Source organism: Microcebus murinus, chromosome 16 (assembly GCF_040939455.1).
Source record: "Microcebus murinus isolate Inina chromosome 16, M.murinus_Inina_mat1.0, whole genome shotgun sequence".
NCBI lineage: Eukaryota > Metazoa > Chordata > Mammalia > Primates > Cheirogaleidae > Microcebus > Microcebus murinus.
The window spans coordinates 102,405-120,662 of NC_134119.1; the positions used below are offsets into that span (position 1 = coordinate 102,405).

General features: G+C 59.8%; 1 protein-coding gene across 3 annotated transcripts in view; it reads right to left on the reverse strand.

Moving 5' to 3' along the window:
- Positions 1-18,258, reverse strand: part of MYT1 (myelin transcription factor 1) — a 75,869-nt gene that overhangs the window by 32,630 nt on the left and 24,981 nt on the right. For all 3 annotated transcript variants that reach the window (XM_012773049.3, XM_012773048.3, XM_012773051.2), the window contains 8 exons: positions 14,990-15,044; positions 13,988-14,018; positions 9,822-9,884; positions 8,089-8,336; positions 5,447-6,319; positions 2,778-2,912; positions 2,005-2,095; positions 737-850 (listed from right to left, as the gene is read on the reverse strand). In XM_012773049.3, the coding sequence (XP_012628503.2) occupies positions 737-850; positions 2,005-2,095; positions 2,778-2,912; positions 5,447-6,319; positions 8,089-8,336; positions 9,822-9,884; positions 13,988-14,018; positions 14,990-15,044 (1,610 nt within the window). The remainder of the gene's footprint in view (positions 1-736; positions 851-2,004; positions 2,096-2,777; positions 2,913-5,446; positions 6,320-8,088; positions 8,337-9,821; positions 9,885-13,987; positions 14,019-14,989; positions 15,045-18,258) is intronic.

Genomic DNA, 18,258 nt, shown 5'->3' on the forward strand with positions numbered 1-18,258 from the left:
GTGGACTGAGAACAGAAGCCTGGTGCACAGAACCACCAGGCTGGCCCTGCAACCATGATGGTCAGCTCTGAAGGGTCTGGGAAAACTGGACACCATCAGGGAGTGGGCGTATGCCCCTTCCCCAAGAAAGGTGGGAAGCCTGGGCTGGATGCTGGCCCAGTAGCATCTAGAAAAGTTGCAGGAGTCAGGCCAGTGGGCACCAGCAGGGGAAAGGCAAACTAAAAACCCCAGAGCACAACATGGGAAATGCAGGCCAGACAGAACCCACAGAGCCCAACGGGAGGCTGCCCCACCCTGACCACAGCCACCAGCTCCCCGTGGGCTGGGGGCAGAGTGTCACGAAAGCCCCACCAGCAGCCTTGCAGTTTGCTGTCGTCCTTTTACAGGTGAACGAACTGAGGTCCCAGGGAGTGCAGCCTCCAGGGAGGAGCCTGTTTGACCCTCTCTCTGGCTCACCCAGCCTCACACCCAGGCCAAACTGCTCGTTTGACATTTCACCAGTGCTTAGCTCAAAGCAAGGACAGGATTGAATTAGCAAGTGACAGGAAGCTGGAAGGTAGCAAGTAAGATGGAGGGAAAAGGCAGCTTCGAACCAGTGTGAGAGCCAGCTGGGCTTGCAGGGTGAAGGTGCCCGTGGATGGGATGGTAAGTACACCCACAGAGCATGAGTGGGACCCCACCTTCTGAGGAACCCTCCAGAGCAGGCTGGGGAAGGGCCATGGCTCCTCTCACTCACCTGAGGATTCGATCTGAATTGGAGCTATTCTTGGAAGGATCTCCCGTCTGTGGCTGCTGCTTCTCATGAGATTTGGCTAATTTTTCGGCAGCAGCAATGGGACAGCCAGATAAACTAGAGGAAGGAAAGGGAAGGACAGTTGAACCTTCTTCTCCAGACCTGACCCACGCTGGGTGGCCGAGGGCGTGGGTCTCAGAACTCAGGCGTGAGGGCGCTAAGCATGCAAGAAGCCCAGAGCCAGGAGTAACAGGCCTGTCGCTTCTGCAGGACGGGTTTTTCCCTCTGGCTCTGTCCTCAAGCCCTCAAAGTACAAGCTACTCAGTCAGTTTCTGTTTGGGGAAATTCTAAGCCAATGACACACATCCTAAAGGCTTTTGAAGCTCCGGACAAAGATGCCTCCTCTGCCTGGGTCCTCACCTCCGTGCTCTCCCCTCCCCAGCTCCCAGAGCCAGATCCTGGAACCATCTCTGGCTTATATTCCATTACCTGCCTCGAGGCAGCCCAGGGCCCCTCCCAGACCACGACCTGGGCACCAGGCACACGCTCGGTCTAAGACGGGGAGCAGATTCATCTGAGTGACCTGAGCTCTAGGGCAGCCCCTCAGCCAGCATGGAGACGTGACGTGATGGGGAACTTGGCCCCTTTTCACATGAAGTGGCCTCAAAAGCTCTGGCAGCCCTCTCAGCTGAGCATGTGCCCCCTGGGGCAAAGGCACGTCCCGTGGGGGCCAGAGCCACCTATGGCCCTTCAGGTAAGGCTCGGGTGTGGTCCCTCATCATCATGGAAGACGAGCCTCACTTCCACGGAGCAGCCCGGGGCAGAACCCTGGCCTGCCGAGAGGCCCCTGTTTGTGTCTGCTGGCATGCAGAGGTTCTGCGAGTGTGGGCAGGACGCAAAGTCTGCACCTGGCTCTCTGCACGGAGTCAGATCTCTCCAAGCAGCACACACTCACTCCTCTGCAAGCCGCCCCTGGCCTCCTGGGACCCCGCTCACAGGGTGCAGAGCAACACCACTGGCTGACTGCCCTCTGGGGTCTGCTCCACCCACGCAGGTCCTCCCCGCCTCAGGTCTGCCCTGACCTCGCACCCCCCCTTGGGCAGCAGGCAGGGAGGAGGGTGGCACTCAGGGGGCCAGCTGGCAGGCCAGACCCTGTCTCAGGGGAGGGCCCAAAGCCTGAGCAGGACACACACGACAGGCCCAGACCAGATTGCTCCCCACACTCGGCCCCCCACCGTCCACAGTCCCCCGTGGCTCAGCGCAGCTGATACCTTCTGTGTGTGTTGCGGTTGCTGTTCACGTGGCCCTGGCCCGTGCAGCCAGGAGTAGGGCACTTCAGCACGTTCTCATGCATGGCCAAGACTGTAAGAGAACCAGGGATGGGGAGCCACGGCTGTGAGAGGCCCGTGAGCCACGTGTGGCTGTGGGGGCAGCCCTGGAGGGGAAGAGCCCTGTGCGAAGCTCTGCTCTGCAGAGACGGGGCAGGCAGCGGAGCAGGCCCCAGGGCAGCTCCAGCCCCCAGGCAGCCCCACCGCCAGCCAGGTCAGGACACGCCCCTCCTAGCATGGTCCCCGCCGTCCTGTGGCAGTAACTACCCTCAGCTTTAAAACTTCTTGTTCTGTGTTGTACTCCTCTAAACTTAATTTTCAAAATTACTGCTTCCAGCCTAGAAATAAGAGCAAGCATTCCTTTTCTGAGCATCCAGAACACAGAGGTCACTACGTGAAACCCTGAGCCTTTCCAGGTGGGCTGACACTGGCCTGTCCCCTCCCCTCGACCTGTGTCCGTGGCAGTCTTGCAGGGCTCTGACCCAGTGGGCATCTCTGGGTGGACAACCGGGCAGACGCGTGTCCCTGGCCTCACGGGGCTCAAGTCTGGGCTTAGGAGGTTCCGGGCAGCTTGAGTGTGGGAGCGTTCAGATGAGCCTCTGGACAAACCGTAGGGACGGCCCCGGGCAAGCTGCCCCTCCCCGTGGACACCACCCAGACACCACAGATGGGCCTGAGCCTCGAGGTTTGGGCCGACCCTGCGGAGAGCTACTCACTCTCCGGGGGGATCCTGTCCTTGTGGGGGCAGCCCGACAGGCTGCGGTGGTGCGGGTACAAGCCAGTGACGTGGCCAGTGCCGTCACAGCCTGGTGTCGGACACTTGATCTCCCGCTTCTCAGCTCTCGATGGATCTAAAATGCACAAGACGCACCAGTTAGAGCCAGGAAGCTGGGTGGTGGGTGGCTAGCAGGGAGGGCGGGTCACTCTGGCTGTCCAGAGAGAAGGGATGAGAACTGCCCAGGAGCTCGCAAAGGGCCAGGGGCTGGACGTGAGATGGCCCTGGGGCCCACACTGGCTATTTGCGTAGAAAAGCCCAGAGACTGCCTCAACTACCCCGAAGACTGGGATGTGCAGCATCTTAAAGGAACAGTCCAGATGGCAGCTGGGTCCTCTTCCCTCCCTCCTGCCGGCAGTGTGGAGGCCCCGCAGGCCCGTGCGGAGTGGTAAAGGCGCTCGGTGACACCCCTGCCAGGAGACAGCCTTGGTATTGGACAAAACAGGGAGACGAGAGGCTAAGCACCTTTCCCAAGGCTGCTTGGCTAAAATGCCTGGGCAGAAATTTAAACCAAATCCCAGTCACTGGCCGCATCTGGCCTCTGCAGGCCCAGGCAGGTCACTACTGAGCATGGGGACCAGAAGGGACAAGAAGGGTCCTTAGAGCACAGCCGACATCCCAGAGAAACTCTTTCTGGATGAAAGATGCCCCGTTGGGAGTTTGCAGAAGTCACAGTGCTGAACTCGGACCCAGCAGCGGCTCCAAAGGGAAGAGCCCCTGGCTCTGCCACTGCGAGTCCAGAGGGGCGGGAAGTCACGTCCACCCCTCTGGACAGGGCACCCTGAGGGGCTCCCACATCTGTGCCCGACATTTGCCTCCTGAGCTGCTGCCACTGCAGCAGGGCTGCCACTGCAGCCGCACCCCAGCGCCACGTGTCGACACACGTGCATCTGCGCAGCTTGACCTGGCCTTCCTGGTACACTCCGCCCAGCCCCCTGGGCCACCCTGGGGCTCTGTCCCCGGCCTGTGCCCTCAAAATACATTTCTGAAGGCAGGACACCTTGTGTCTGGGTAGCCCAGTGTCTCTCCCACAGGTCTGAGTCCTTCAACACCTGCGCCTGGCTGTCATTTGGTGACAGCGTCCCTCGCATGTGTCCCGCCACAGTCTGCCCTGACTTGTGGCCCAAGCGTGCCACACCCAGACTCGCAGCCACGCTTGTCCCTGAGTCTGCTGCACCTTCAGCCTGTGTCTCCTCCTGCCTACGGCCCCTCGAGGCCTGGCCTCAATCTGAGTCCCTGAACAGCTGCCCCTAGCTGTGTCACCCGAAAGGGTGTCCCCCAGGTGTCCCCCAGAGCCACCCTTCAGGTCCATCCCTCCCTGAAATCACACCCCCGGCCTGTGTCCCTCAGCGTCTGCCCTCCGGGCTTGTCTGGTGTGCACGGTGTCCCCAGAAAATGTGTCCCTGTGTCTCCACCCCCTCCTGGCTATGACGCCCTCAAGCTGTGTCGTTCGAGCCCGTCTCTCCGGGGACCCCAGCGCGTCCTCCCAGGGTCTGTCCCAAGTCTGCATCTCCTGTGCTTTTCAGCTCCTGGCTCCAGCATCTGAGTCACCCCCAGGCCAGTTCTCCCCGCTTGTCTGCTCCCTACCTGGTCTCAGCTAGCCCTTCCCAGACCAGTCGCTGGAAGAGCACCAGGGACTCCCACTGCCCAGACCCACGAAAGAGGAAGCCGGACTAGGGTAAGGAGAGAAGAGACTGAGGTCAGAGTAGCTCCCTGGTCTGGGAGAACGGAGGCCAAGTGACCAGGTGCAGGGGCTTCCGTGCCAGCCCCATGGGCGTGCACAGGGCCAGAGCCGACCTGTCCCAGACCTGTCCCCTGGCGGTCAGGTTAGCTCACGTAGGGAGCAGCCCCTGGCCAACCCTGGATCCTGCACCCTGACCCTTGTCCTTGGGCCTAGGAAGTCCTCGAGATGGGCAGCCTGTGGTCCAGACCCTGACTCCCCAGGTGACGGTGGTGGCTACGACTGTTCACTAAGGGGCCACCCAGTCTGGCCTCCAGTCTCCCAGCCCCTCCCCAACCACGTCGGCCCCGCCTGACTGCCGCTCCACCAGCGAGGCCAGGGGGTGCTGCCCCATGCCCTGCACAATTTAGGGCCAAATCCAGATGCAGGTGTGGAGCCAGCAGAAGGCTGCTCCCTACAGAGAAGCCGGCGACAGACAGGCGTCCCTCGTGCTGCCGGCTGGCCTCAGCCTGCAACGGGGTCAGGATGACCCAGCACGGCTGCAGCAAGCAGCTTTCTGGGGCCAAAGGCAGCCGAGTGTGGGTTCTGCCACAGGCAGAAGTTGGGGGGCAGGGACCAGAAGGCCCCAGCCTGTCCAGACGGCAAATGCTGCTGTGAGCAGCCACTGTGGCCGGGTCACTGTCCCTCCCAGCCTGCTCTCTGCCTCCTGCTCCTTCCCACGTCTCAGCTCCGCGTCTCTCCCCAGATCACCCGTGGACAGCGGTGTGAGCCCTTTCCTCAGCACGCGACCACGGTCTGGGGCGTGTGTCTTTGTCCCCTGTCTGCCCTTCTGCCCCCAGCCCCCCCCCCCCCCCTGCCTGCAAGCGCCGTGTGCCGGGGCGGGGCGGGTCCCCGCGGAGGGAGGGGCTCGGGGCCAGCCGCAGCCCTACCTTTGCTGTAGTAGCTCTTGCGCCCGGCATCCAGGGGCCTCGCCGCCTTCGCTGGCTCGCCCAGGCCCAGCGGGCCCTGCTCCGCGGGGGCGCCCGGCTCGCACACGGCTCGCACCTGCTCGGCCTTCAGGGCGATGGCCTGCTCCAGGAGGCCCAGGTTCCCCCGGGTCATCATGTCGTGCATCTCCGACTCGTCCGTGACCGCCGACTTCTGGGAGCGTGCGTCCTCGTTCTTGTCGTCGTCCGAGCAGACCTCCACGATGACGGCGTACTCGGGCTTGGGGCTGGGCGGCTCCGGGCGCCGGAGCTCAGGGGCCTTCTGGGCAGAGGCGCGGGCGGCGTCCTCCTCGAAGATCACGTCGGCAGCTGCCCCCTCCTCTCCCTCCTCCCCTTCCTCCTCCTCTTCCTCCCCTTCTTCCTCCTCCTCCTCCTCCTCTTCCTCCTCCTCCTCCTCCTCCTCCTCGTCCTCCTCCTCCTCATCATCCTCCTCCTCCTCGTGACCCAGGACGCCTTTGTGCGTGCTGGACTCCTCGCTGGCCACATCCTCCAGGGACGCGGGACACAGCTCCTGGGAGCGCTCGCTGGTGACCTCGACGACCTCCTCCGCATCCTCGGGCTGGATGAAGAGGTCCTTTTCACCCTCGTCACTGGTGGCCCCCTCTGCAGCCTCCTCCTGAAGCAGGTGCACGATGCGGGGGCCTGGCTTGGCCACCTGGCCCAGGTCCTCCCCGACCAGGGTCTCTTCAGCGATCCGGCCCAAGTTCAGCAGAGAAGTGGCGATGATTCCCTTGTAGCTGCCGTAGCTGCCCTTGGAGGAGCCGGCGGGGCTGCTGACGGGGTTGGCCCCAAAGTGGGGCTTGATGGGGCTCCTTCCTGCACAGAACCAGAAACGCCATGGGGCCGGGGAGGGTACACGGGGAGTCTCCAGCCCTCCACCCTTCCCACCTCCCGCTCTTGACACCGCAGCCCGGGGAAGGCAAGGGAGTCCCAGCGTGGGGACTGGTGTGGGTGTCTCTGTCGGCCCCTCCGCCCAAACCAGATATCACGGCGCACTTATTTTAGGAGGTCGGTCATGAGCTGCTGATGTGTTTTTAAAGCTGAGAATCATTTTAATATATTTTCTTAATATTCTTCCCCCATTACATGAGCTTTCCAGATCGGATAAACCGGCATTTATAAAATGGAGCAAATCACATTTTTAAAAATTACTTCATAACTGAAAAGCACTAAATCACTTTGGGAGGCTGAGGCAGGAGGATCATTTGAAGCCAGAAGTTCACGATCAGCCTGGACGATATAGCAAGACCCCTGTGTCTATAAACATTTTAAAAAGGAGCCAGGCATGGTGGCTCACACCTGTAGTCCCAGCTACTGGGGAGGCTGAGGCAGGCAGATCGCTTTAGCCCGGGAGCTCGAGGCTGCAGTGAGCCACGATCACACCACTGCACTCCAGGCTGGGTGACAGAGTGAGACCCTGTCTCTAAAAACAAAACAAAATTAAAAAGAAAAAAGAAAAGCAGTAAATAAACTTTTATTTTAAAAGGGCCCAAATGTAATCCTTTCAACCACAATAACTAAGACGCCGTGGGTGCCCACTGCAGGCAGGCCCTGTGGGATGATCCGGGAGGATTCCTGGCCGGCACCCCCGCAGTGCTGGGAGCGGGCCTGCCACCCTCACTCTGTGGAGAAGGGGCGAATCCCAGGGCTGGTGCGGAACTCCAACACCTTCCTTATGAGAAAGCGGCAAGTTAGTGTCTCCTCCACTGGGGTCCAGGCCTGCTGTGACTCGGTGGGGCCTCACACTCACTCCAGAGCCCCAGGAGGAGGGAGGTGTGAGGACCTGCCTCGACTGGCCTCAAAGATAAAATGTGAATTCCCTGAGACCCTCCAAGGCCAGTGGATGCCGGACGCTGGGGCTGCTGGTGGGGCATCCAGAGACCTCAGCCTGGACCCCAGCACGCCGCAGGCCTGCGGGGCTGTCGGGACACAGACGCCTCCCTCCGGGACTCGGAGCACCTGTGCCTGCTTTTATTTATTTTTATTATTTTTTAACTTAAATTGTTCTCTCTCTTTTTTTATTTTGTTACTTTTTTATTTAAATAATTTTTAAAATTTCACTACGATGCCTGGTTCTGAAATCCTGCACCTGCTTTTGCCAAGGGCCAGGTCCCCTGACACGGCCAGTCCTGGGAGGCCCCGCGAGGAAGCAGGGGCCCCACGTGGTCCCCCATCACCTCCGGTTCAGCCCGGGTGTTTCCTCAGTGCCTGCCTGCGAGGGAGCCTCGCCCCTGCCAGGCAGCTCTCGCGGGCAGGCAGAAGGGACTCTGTCTAGGACCCCACCCCACGGAGGCTCCAGAAACACAGCCCGTCTGTCCCTCCCGCACGCAGACACACCTGCTGGAACAGGCCGCAGCTGCGCACCCCCGCCCCGTGTCTGCGAGTCTGCCGTCTCCTCCCGCACAGCGCTCCCACGGCACACCGCAGAGCCCCTGCCCAGGAAGCCGGCAAATGTCGGCACAAGACGCGCCTTGTTCTCGGGAAGGCTTTCTCTTGCCAGTGCGAGCCCCTGCCCGCTCACAGGCTGCGATTCTCCAGGGCCACACTGAGCACCCTTTATCCGGGCACAGGGCGCGACAAAGCACCTTCAGCTGGCTCGGGGCGATGAATCTCCTCCTGTCCAGACAGCTCGGCCTCGGCCCCCTCCAGAGTTCCTTCCGATTCATCTGAAACAGAGGCGTCCTTCACCTCGGTGTCCTCACTGCCGTCGCTGTCCACACCACAGCCCTCGTGCAGAGCCAGCTTCAGGGGCTGCGACTTCCTCTTGGACACCAGGTGCTCGGCCTCCACTCCCTCCAGCTTCCTCTTCTTGGCCAGAGGGCAGCTCTGCAAACTGGGGGGAGGCGTGGGTGGTGGAGGAGCCGGGCTGGGGCCCGGGCCTCAGACACCCCTTGAGCGCCTCCCGGGTGCCCTCTCCCTCCACCCCTGCAGCCGCTCCTAGCCGGAAGCCCCACACTCGGATCCGCTTGAACTTTTACATTTCATTGCATACATTTGAAAGTCCCTGGCCGGGCAGTGGCTCACGCCTGTAATCCTAGCACTCCGGGAGGCCCGTGCGGGCGGATTGCTCAAGGTCAGGAGTTAGAAACCATCCTGAGCAAGAGCAAGACCCCGTCTCTACTATAAATAGAAAGAGATTAATTGGCCAACTAAAAATATATAGAAAAAATTAGCCAGGCATGGTGGCGCATGCCTGTAGTCCCAGCTACTCAGGAGGCTGAGGCAGGAGGATCATTTGAGCCCAGGAGTTTGAGGTTGCTGTGAGCCAGGCTGACGCTGCGGCACTCTAGCCGGGACAACAGAGTCAGACTCTGTCTCAAAAAATAAATAAATAAATAAAAGTTCCTGACTGTTTTAAATCTCATTTCCTGCTTCTCTTGAGCGGTGGGAAGACCTAACTGCAGTGAGCCACGTCCACCCATCGGAGCCGTCTGGGACCCGGCCAGCGTCCCACGTTCCCCCTGATCTGATCCTGGCCCGTCGCTCCCACCTGGAGCCTTTCCTTCCCCACCGGCCCCATGCCCACACCCGCCCTCTGAAACCCGCACGGGCCGACCCCCGGCAGCAGCCCGCCGGGCCACGCCACGAGTGCCACGCCTGCTCTAGCTCCCCACGGACTCAGCTCGCCCTGGCAGCACCCCGCCGGGCCACGCCACGTGCGCCACGAGTGCCACGCCTGCTCTAGCTCCCCATGGACTCAGCTCGCCCCGGCAGCACCCCGCCGGGCCACGCCACGTGCGCCACACCTGCTTCTAGCTCCCCACGGACTCAGCTTGCCCTGGCAGCACCCCGCCAGGCCACGCCACGTGCGCCACGAGTGCCACGCCTGCTCTAGCTCCCCATGGACTCAGCTCGCCCCGGCAGCACCCCGCCGGGCCACGCCACGAGTGCCACGCCTGCTCTAGCTCCCCATGGACTCAGCTCGCCCCGGCAGCACCCCGCCGGGCCACGCCACGTGCGCCACACCTGCTCTAGCTCCCCACGGACTCAGCTCGCCCCGGCAGCACCCCGCCGGGCCACACCACGAGTGCCACGCCTGCTCTAGCTCCCCACGGACTCAGCTCGCCCTGGCAGCAGCCCCGACAGGAAAACCAGGATGTGAGGCGGGGCCGGCAGTCCAGCCGCCCCTGCACTAGAGGCCACAGCCACGCCAGCCTCCACGAAAGCACCACGGTACCGTGGCCACGGGGGAGGGCCCGAGCTCAGAAGAGCCGGGTGGGCCTGGCCTCCGCAGCCTCAGACAGGGACGGAAGGTCGTTAGTCCATGGAAGAGTCCAGGGCAGGGTGGGGCCTCGGGGAGAGCCGAGGGGCCTCTTACCTTCGGTGCCTGGAGTACTTGCCCCGGACGTGTCCTGAGCCTGTGCATCCCGGGGTGGGGCAGCTGGGGACAAGCGGAAGAGGTCATCTGGACAACAGGTTGGATTTCAGGCCCCCCCAGACCCTCGCCCTGGGGAGCAGAAGATCATCTCCAAGCAGTTCACCTCAGAATGGCGGTTGCGGTCAGATAAACGTTAATGAAATGATTCACCCCATTTAAATAAATGAACGGCTCATTGGAGTTTTACGAGTGTGTTTAATGAAAGATCTGTGTGTATAAGACTTCTTACACAGATGCCAGGGTGGCCAGGTGGCTCCCCACGCAGGTGTTCTACGGGCTGCTGGGGTTTACTGACTTCCAGGGTTCCAGGGGTTTATCCACAAGACGCTCTGAGGTGCCCTGAACAAAGGCCCTCTCGAAAAGGGCTCAGAGCTTGAGTCGGGCCCGAGCCCGAAGCACGAGATAGGAATTCCCCGGGCCTGTCACTGAAGCTGCAAAGCCCGTGGCCGCCGAGGGCAACAGTCTCTGCATTCTCTGCTGGGTGCCTTCACCCCAGCAACCCCAGCCGAGGCGGGCACGCAGGAGTAATGAAGACTCCAGCCCAGCACCTGCAGCTGCCAGGGAGGAAAGCGAATCCCACAGGGCCAAGGAGCTGGGGGCTGCACGCCTGTCTTGCTGGAGGATCCTGGGCGGTGCTCACAGCTCCCACCCAGGCCTGGTGAGCACAAGGCAAGGCCCCAGGAGTTCCTGGTCCTCAACCATCATCTGTCTCCCAACATAGCCAAACCAGCGGGAACTCTGGAAACTTCTGCTCGTGAGCACTGAATGCATGCCCAATCGTGGCAGCAGGGCCACAGTTCCCACAGGAGACTGGGAAAGAGTGGTCACGGGGGCCTGTTTGGGGTGTGGGGCCACGGGCCACCACCGCTCAGGCTCCAGTGGGCTGTTGGATGCGTCCCCAGGTCAAGGTCTCTGCGGGGAGCTGTCACTACCCTGTGCTTCTGCGGAGCAGCAAGACGGAGAAACCACTCGGGGTCCCTTGGGGAGGGAGGGCAAGGCCTGCGGTCCTCACAGAGGACAGAGGCGGCCCCTGGCCAGGACGGGAAGGCCTGGTTTTTGACAGGATTGCCATGGACCTGAGCTCCTGCCCGGGATCGGGGTTTCCTAAAACACGGGCACGTCTTCCAGAGCCTGTGAAGGAAGGCCAGCCCTAGACTCACGGAAACAGCCCCACCTCCAGCCTCTGAGCAGACCTCTGACGGCGTCTTATTTGACTGACCACAGGCCTGACCGTGGGCCCCGCTGGCCATGCAGGCCACACTCGCAGATGGCAGGGAGAACAGTCTGTGGAGCCTGCGGCCACCCTAACCCCGAGCTTGAGGCAGCCACGGCACGGGTGGGGGCTCCAGTGAGGATGTTCCCTGCAGCCTTCCCCGGTGGGGCCACCAAGGCTGATCTCAGTGCTGATCTCAATGTGTTACAAAAGAAGAAAGGGAGGGGGAGAGGGAGGAGGAGAGGGAGGAAGGAGAGGGAGGAGGAGAGGGAGGAGGGAGAGGGAGGGCATGCCACTTCTTACTGCAGATTTCCTTTCCAACAGAGGGGAGTTGCCACTGCCCACCCCCGGCCCCCGCCAGTCTATTCTAAATTCCAGGCCCACACTTGCTTTCACTCTCTCAAGAACTAGCTTTGAGACTTTTCACAAAAAGCTCCTTGTTATTGGGGATTTGAAGCTGAGGTCCCAATTAGTCGATTAATCACTGAGTTAATCAGGCAATTAGGTGACAGCTGCCATGGAGGCCTGCGGGGACTGGCACTACCCTCGAACACGTCACCTGCTCCAAGCCACTCCTCTATCCCAGTTCAGGAGCCCTGGTCCCATGCCAGGTGGGCCGGCACCTCCCAGCCCCAGCCGCAGAGGGTGCGAGACGGGGCCGTGAGCCAAGTGCACGGAGCTGGCGAGGCCACCCTGGGGCAGGGAGCTGGAGACTCTGGCCGCCTGTGCCCTACGCAGCAGCCAAGGGGCGTCAGGCAGTGGACAGGAGACCCAGCTGGGGTCTCCAGAGACTGTTATGCCAGCAGACGCCAGCCTCGGGCCTCACGGCTCACACAGGTGCACCTGCGAGCAGACGCGGTGCAGTATCTGCTGATGTCCTCCATGTGCCCAGGCCCGGCTGCAGGGGAGGAAGCTGGCAAGAGCTCCAGGATTAAAGAGCCTTTCCCCACTGTGGGAGGAGGGAGAGACCCACGTCGATTCCTCACCCTGCCTCTCGACAGCAAGACCCTGAACTCCCCAGCCTGTGCTCCCCCCGTGTGACTAGGCTGGCATCAGAGATGCAGGTGAGGCTTGGCAGAGGGCATGGCTCACAGCCACCCCTCAGCAGACATCCTGCATGGCAGCTGGGAGGGACCCAAGCTGAACAACAAGGTGAACAACACGCATCAAGGAACCCCAGCTCGGGGCCTGTGCTCTGGCTACCACTCCCCTAAGGGACCTGCTTCCCTCCCACCCCAGGGCAGAGGGAAGGCCCCACTCCCTTCTGCTTTCTGGCTAGAAGCTGGCTGTGGGCACAAGAAGCAAGACCCCAGCAGAGGAAGGGCCAGGTACAAGGAATCAGGATGTAGGTGTGGTCTCTCTGAACTTGGAGACACCCTGAACGCCCAACAGCACGCAGTCAGTGCCACACCAGCTCAGAGACACCAGCCCAGCCCTAATCCTCCCTAACCTTCGCCTCTAGCAGAGCCACTCCAGGGCCAGCAGGTGGACCCTGCTAGGATACACGTTGCAGCATCTCAGTCCTTCCACCGGCACGAAGGGAAAAACCATTACACCCGTCTCTTCTCTGGGGCCCTCAGGGTGTTAAATTCAGGGCACAGGGAAACACAGTGGCTCCAGAGGTCAGAGACAGCAGCTCAGGGCAGTTGCCCAGAGCACAGGTGTCTTCCCGGGAGCTCCACTTGGGGTGGTTGAGGGACAATGAGCTGGAGTGGGGGACACCATGGGCTGTGAAATTCTGAGTCATCGGGGTGCAAGTACCTCCCTCACCTGTGGCCTCCCCCACCCCAGCCCCAGGGTGTCCCCAGGCAGGTGCCAGCTGATACCCCCCTCTTTTCCTGGGCCCTCTGAGCATCATCATCTCTGCTTGTTCCACAGGTTAACCCTCAGGTGGTGTCTCCCCTCCAGGGAGCCGGTCTTGTGGGTTCAGGGAGCACCCACAGGCGCTGACAGCCAGAAGTGCCGGCGTGTGGCCGGGGTTGGCTGCGGTCCACCCTATCCCTCCCACGCTGTGGCCCGGGGCTGGGCTTCCAGGAGTAGAGCATGTGATTTGGCTCTTCTGGTTGGATAAACGTGAGCCCCACTTCAACAATGGAATCACACTGTCAGGTGGTGCTTCCACGAGATCCCCAGAGACCAAGACTGAAATGAGCGGCCACTGACGCACTTGGGGCTTGGGGCACCCAGGCCCAACCCACAGCCCCTCGCCCTCCGTCTCTAAGTTGCAGCCTCGAGGACTGGGACACTGTCGTCCTGTCCACCTCCGTGCAAGGTTTGCGAGGAGAACTTTGCAGCCCTCTCATTTTCCTGATTGGCAGCAGCCACCGATCCACTCTGCAACTGGGCAGTGAAGAATAAGACAGTTCCTGCCCTGGTCTGTTCATAGATTAATGAGAATCTTTTCCCCTGAGAAGTGGGAAGGAAACAGTCACAGCCCAGTCGGCGAGGTCATCAGCTCACAAAACCAGTGTTTGCATCTCGAGCCGTGGAATGCTCAGGACGTGGAGGACCCTGTTCTCTCCTCTCTGGCCGTGTTGGGCCTCCAGCCATCAGGCACAGAAGCCCTTGTGAGACTCCACCAAGAAAGTGCCTTGTCCCTGGTTTGGGGGACTCTGGTGACAGTCCAGGTCCTGGTGGTAACCAGGTATGACCATGCTTATGTCCCGCTCTGAGGCTGGCCATCTCGTGAAGGGGCCAGGACAGGGGCAAGAAAGGCAGAGAGAGCCAAGATAGCTGGCCACGTGGCCAGGAGGAAGGCAGTCTCCTTGGGGAAAGCAGGGGCTTGCAGAGGGGTGTTTGGTCAAGCCAAGAAGACCCCATTTGGGACACCTAGGACTTCTACAGGGCCACAGGCACAAGGGCAACGCTTGGGCTAACAGGAAGACCTCCTTACCTGAGGTCTGCAGCTGTGGTCTCTGGGGGTCCTGGGTAAGAGAGAGAAACAGGGAAAACACATGTGGGAGTTTGCATTTCAAAGGCGTGTTGCCCTATAAGCTAAGTCAGACAGCTGAGAGGTCTGCCAAGGACAAGTGCAAGGGGGCCCGAGCTGTTTCTTCAGGGCCCCGCCCTTGCCTGACCCCTAGAGTGTCCGAGGTCAAGGGCATGAGCTGCTTCATGCAGCCAGGACTCACTCTAGGCCCTCCCCAGCGGGGCCTCCCAGTCTCGCAGCGTGGAACAGGTGTTCCGCCTACAACAGGTTCTCTGGGCCCTCAGGGCCAGGCTGGCATCTTTGTCTAACTGCAGACAGAAATCAGCTTTTGCCAGGAAACACGACCCACCAGACCAAGCTGGGCAGAGAAAAGGACCTATGGCCAAGTGGCTGGCCAGTGCTGGGGCCCTGCCTGAGAAGATGGCAGGTGCCCGGGGCCCCTGGCCACTCCGCGGGCACAAGAGGAAGCCCCTCAGGTGCCAAAGAAGTGAGGCCGGCCACAGGGTTGGGCTCTCGTCCCAGCAGAGTGAGCAGAGCCTTGGCTCCTCTCCTCCGCACCCCACGGCCAGTCAACCCACAGCCCCCCGACGTCGTCAGCACCAAGACTGACCTGCTAGGAGAGGAGGGGCGGGGGACAGAAGGCCGCAGCCTCTTGTTTCCAAACGGAAGGGTCTCATAACTGAGCTTGGCTGCTCCCGCTCTGTGGCGTGCGTCTGTCTCCGCATCTCTGCCCCAGGCGGGTGTGTCTGGCCCAAAGCCCCTCGGCAATTCTCTCAGAGGCTGCCCTCAAAGCCCAGCAGCCCTGAGGGTAGGAGAGGCTGAAGAGGCCTGAGGCCCCGGCGCCCAGGGCAGCCCTGAGCACTCGCCGTGGGGCTTGAGACAGCGGCACTCACCGTGTCAGAGAAAGCAGCAGCCAAGGGCCGGGGACAAGCGCCCAGACACGGCCAGGAGGGGCAGCGTACTCACCTCGGAGGGCCTTGGATCGGGTGCGAGCTCGCTTGTCATCATTTTCTAAGCTCATCTGCAAGCGAAAAACAACTGTGATGTCAATAAGGAAACCCAGCCTACACCTTCCAAGTTCAGAACTGTCAGGGACGTCTGGCCATTTTCTGGCTCAAGCTTTGACAGTGAAGTTACTTCTGTGGCCTACAACATCCAGAGTGGGCTTACAGGGCAGGAGAGGGCTGGGCCCAGAGCCGCAGGTGGGAGGACGTGGGGAGGTGCTGCTGGACAGAGACTACCAGGCTCAGAGCGTCCTGCTGGCATCTCCCCAGCCCTCAGCAAAGGGGCCGCGGTACACCTGGCCCCCCCACTGTGCCCAGGTGTGCACCTGCCAGCAAAAGCCTCAGTGTGGGGCCTACCCCACTGAATCCTCACGAATGCTGGTATTTTGTGACATGAGGGTCTCCTGTCCTGGCGAGGAGTGACGCTCACTGCTCTCCTCGTGTGGCCCAGATGCAGAGGCACCAGGGCGCTCACCTGCCATAGACACAGTCACCACCAGTGGAGCCAGGTGAGCCGACTGCTCCTAGGCCCAGAGCACGGCTGCCCACTCAGCAGAAGCACACAAGGGTCGTCCTGTTGGGAACAGGCAGCCTGAGGCAGCCCCGGCCCCCGTGTCCTCCAGCCGTGGGGGTCTGGATGCCTCGCTTGAGCCCCCCACTCCCCGACTCTGACCAGTCCCCACAGGGACGCTGCCCACAGCATTGTCCTGCAAGGGAGTCAAGGGCGCTTCCCCAGGAGGGTGACAATCACAGAATAGACATGTCTGGGGATGACGGTCACAGACGGGTCCCTGGGAGCTAAGGGTCATCACATAGAATCCTTGTCCTATGTCGCCCATGACAAATCTGGGCGGGCAGGTAAAATCCCACATCCTCTGCACTCCACACTATGCAAAGCAATCCTCTCCCAGGGAGCGAGGCCAGGCAGGGAGTGCTCCATGCCCGCCAGGGGCAGGCGGAGAGCTGCCCAGCTTCACCACCTGTCAGCCGTGGCCAGGAAGGTGAGGCAGCAAATCCACACCTGTCCCAGGCCACAGACACCAGGGTGGCCCGGGCTCCGTGTCTGAGGCTGTCAAAGGGACTCGGGGGAAGTAGCAGAAGAAAGAAGGGGAGGCAGTAGGAGGGGCTCAGAAGCCCTGTCTTAAGTGGGGCTTTAGTCCCTAAGAGCCAGCAAGAGACAAATGTCTGTGGTACCACCTGGGAAGAAAGAAAAAGGAATTCCCCCAATTAGTAAGATGAAATTTGCAAAGTGAACCTCCCCTGTGTGGCAGCACTAACACACAATGATGTATGTGATTTGTTAAGGAAGAAAAATCAAAACCTGGGTAATTTATGCAACCTGTCGGCTCGGGGCTGTGGAACACAGCGCTGTGAGCTGTGCGTTTATTACAGCCTTCCAAAGGAACAGAAGACAATTACTATGATTTCTATTTTTAAGGCAGAGGTTCCCCATGGACCAACGGCTCACATTTAAAGTGAAGAGAGGAGCAGGTGTCACAGGGACTTCATTACTTTATGAGCCTTCAAACGTCGTCTGCTCTGAGCCCATGCGCAGCGCCTTCCGACGCAGGCTGCACAATGGGGCTGATGCGTCTGATTGCCGGGTGCCTGCATTCAGCTGAAATGCAATCTACGGCGTTTTTTTGTGTGTGTCAGTTTTCCCAAGGAAATTGGCAAGCATTCTGCTAGGTTAAAGCGTGCCTTGGCAATTTGGATTTCCTGCAGATAAATTATTCAGAGAGCAGAGAATAGAGAGGGTTGCAGGGATGCGTAATGGGCGCCGCTCGCAGACTGTGAGTGCCCATTGATGGAGCCCACAGCTGTGGCATTCACTCTGCTGAGCACCTTTCCATTTGCAATTTATCTGCATCAAACGGTCAATAAGTGAGAAGTTCTCTTCGGTGCATGTAGCTTTGATTTTAGAAGGGGAAAACACTGAATCTACAGGAGGAAAACCAGGCCCTTTAAATGAGAATGAGTTTGCAAGAGCTGGGTGACTTGGGACATCAACGACAGAGCAGGGAAACCGGCATATGAGCTGTTTGGAAAGAGCAGTGCTGGCTCACATGAAAGCACTCAGGCGAAGCTGGTAAAACCAGCACTGCGCAATCTGCATCATCTTCCTCTTGCGAGGAACTCAAAGCACCTCAGAGGTGGGTTCTCTGCTGTCCTCCTGCCTCACCATCAGTGTCTCTATGTGGCAGGTGGAGAGCCAGTGCCCAGAGCAGCCCTGTGCCCAACACCCCCAGGCCTCCTGGCTGCGCCCCACGACAGCCGTGCCTGAAAGGGCAGCTCAGTGGTGCAAAGACAATGAGACACTTCACAATTTCTCGTTGGTTGTTTACTTGTTCCATGCACAAAGAACCGTTTACTTGTTCCATGCACAAACCAACCAGGTCCCTGTTTTCGTACGGCCCACAAATAATTCAAAGTCCACTTCCTTGTGAGTGAAAAGACCCTCTTGTTGAGACAGACCAACCTCACACCCACTCTCGTTGCCAGGCCAGCAATCTCTCTTGAGAGCAACGCCTGCTCTCTGTCGACTCCAACTTCATTCTGCCACCAGGAGCATGTCTTACAGCCCTGATTAATATTTCAATACTTCTGTCTTCAATATGAAAACTATGGGGAGGAGAGTAATTTACAAATGCAAGTGCACCATGTTTTGCCACATTTATTAACCAGAGAGAATTGTCTCTTCATCCATTCATTTAACTTGCTTTCTCAATACCATATAAAAGTAGTCTCCTATAGAGGATTTTTTGCTTTGTTCTGTTTTGTATTTCTTTTTAATAAAGTCAAGATTAATCATGTAAGTTTTTTTCAAAATATACACAGTTTGCACCAGGACAGGCTACAAAGACCAGCCCCTTTTCCAGACCTGGCATGTTACCCTTGCCAAAACTGAGTTATCTGAATTGGGCGTTTGCAAACTCAGGGACCAAAAGGACAAACACAATAAGCAGCCCTGAAACCTGCAGACTTCTCTGGACTCGTAGACTGAAGTTGTGAGAAATGCACTAAGAATCCGGAAGTATAGCTAATAACAAACCACTCATGTATTTAGTCTTTAGGGAAACGGTGGACTCAACTTCCAAAAATGTCAGGGTTAGAGACTTTCCATGAAGCCCAGCAGGGTTTGTGCCAACTTTCACCTTTGCCCCCAGAGGCCGTGTCTGCCCACCCCTTGCCCCAGCCCAAGCTCAGGGATGTCCACAGAGGGGTGCCCCC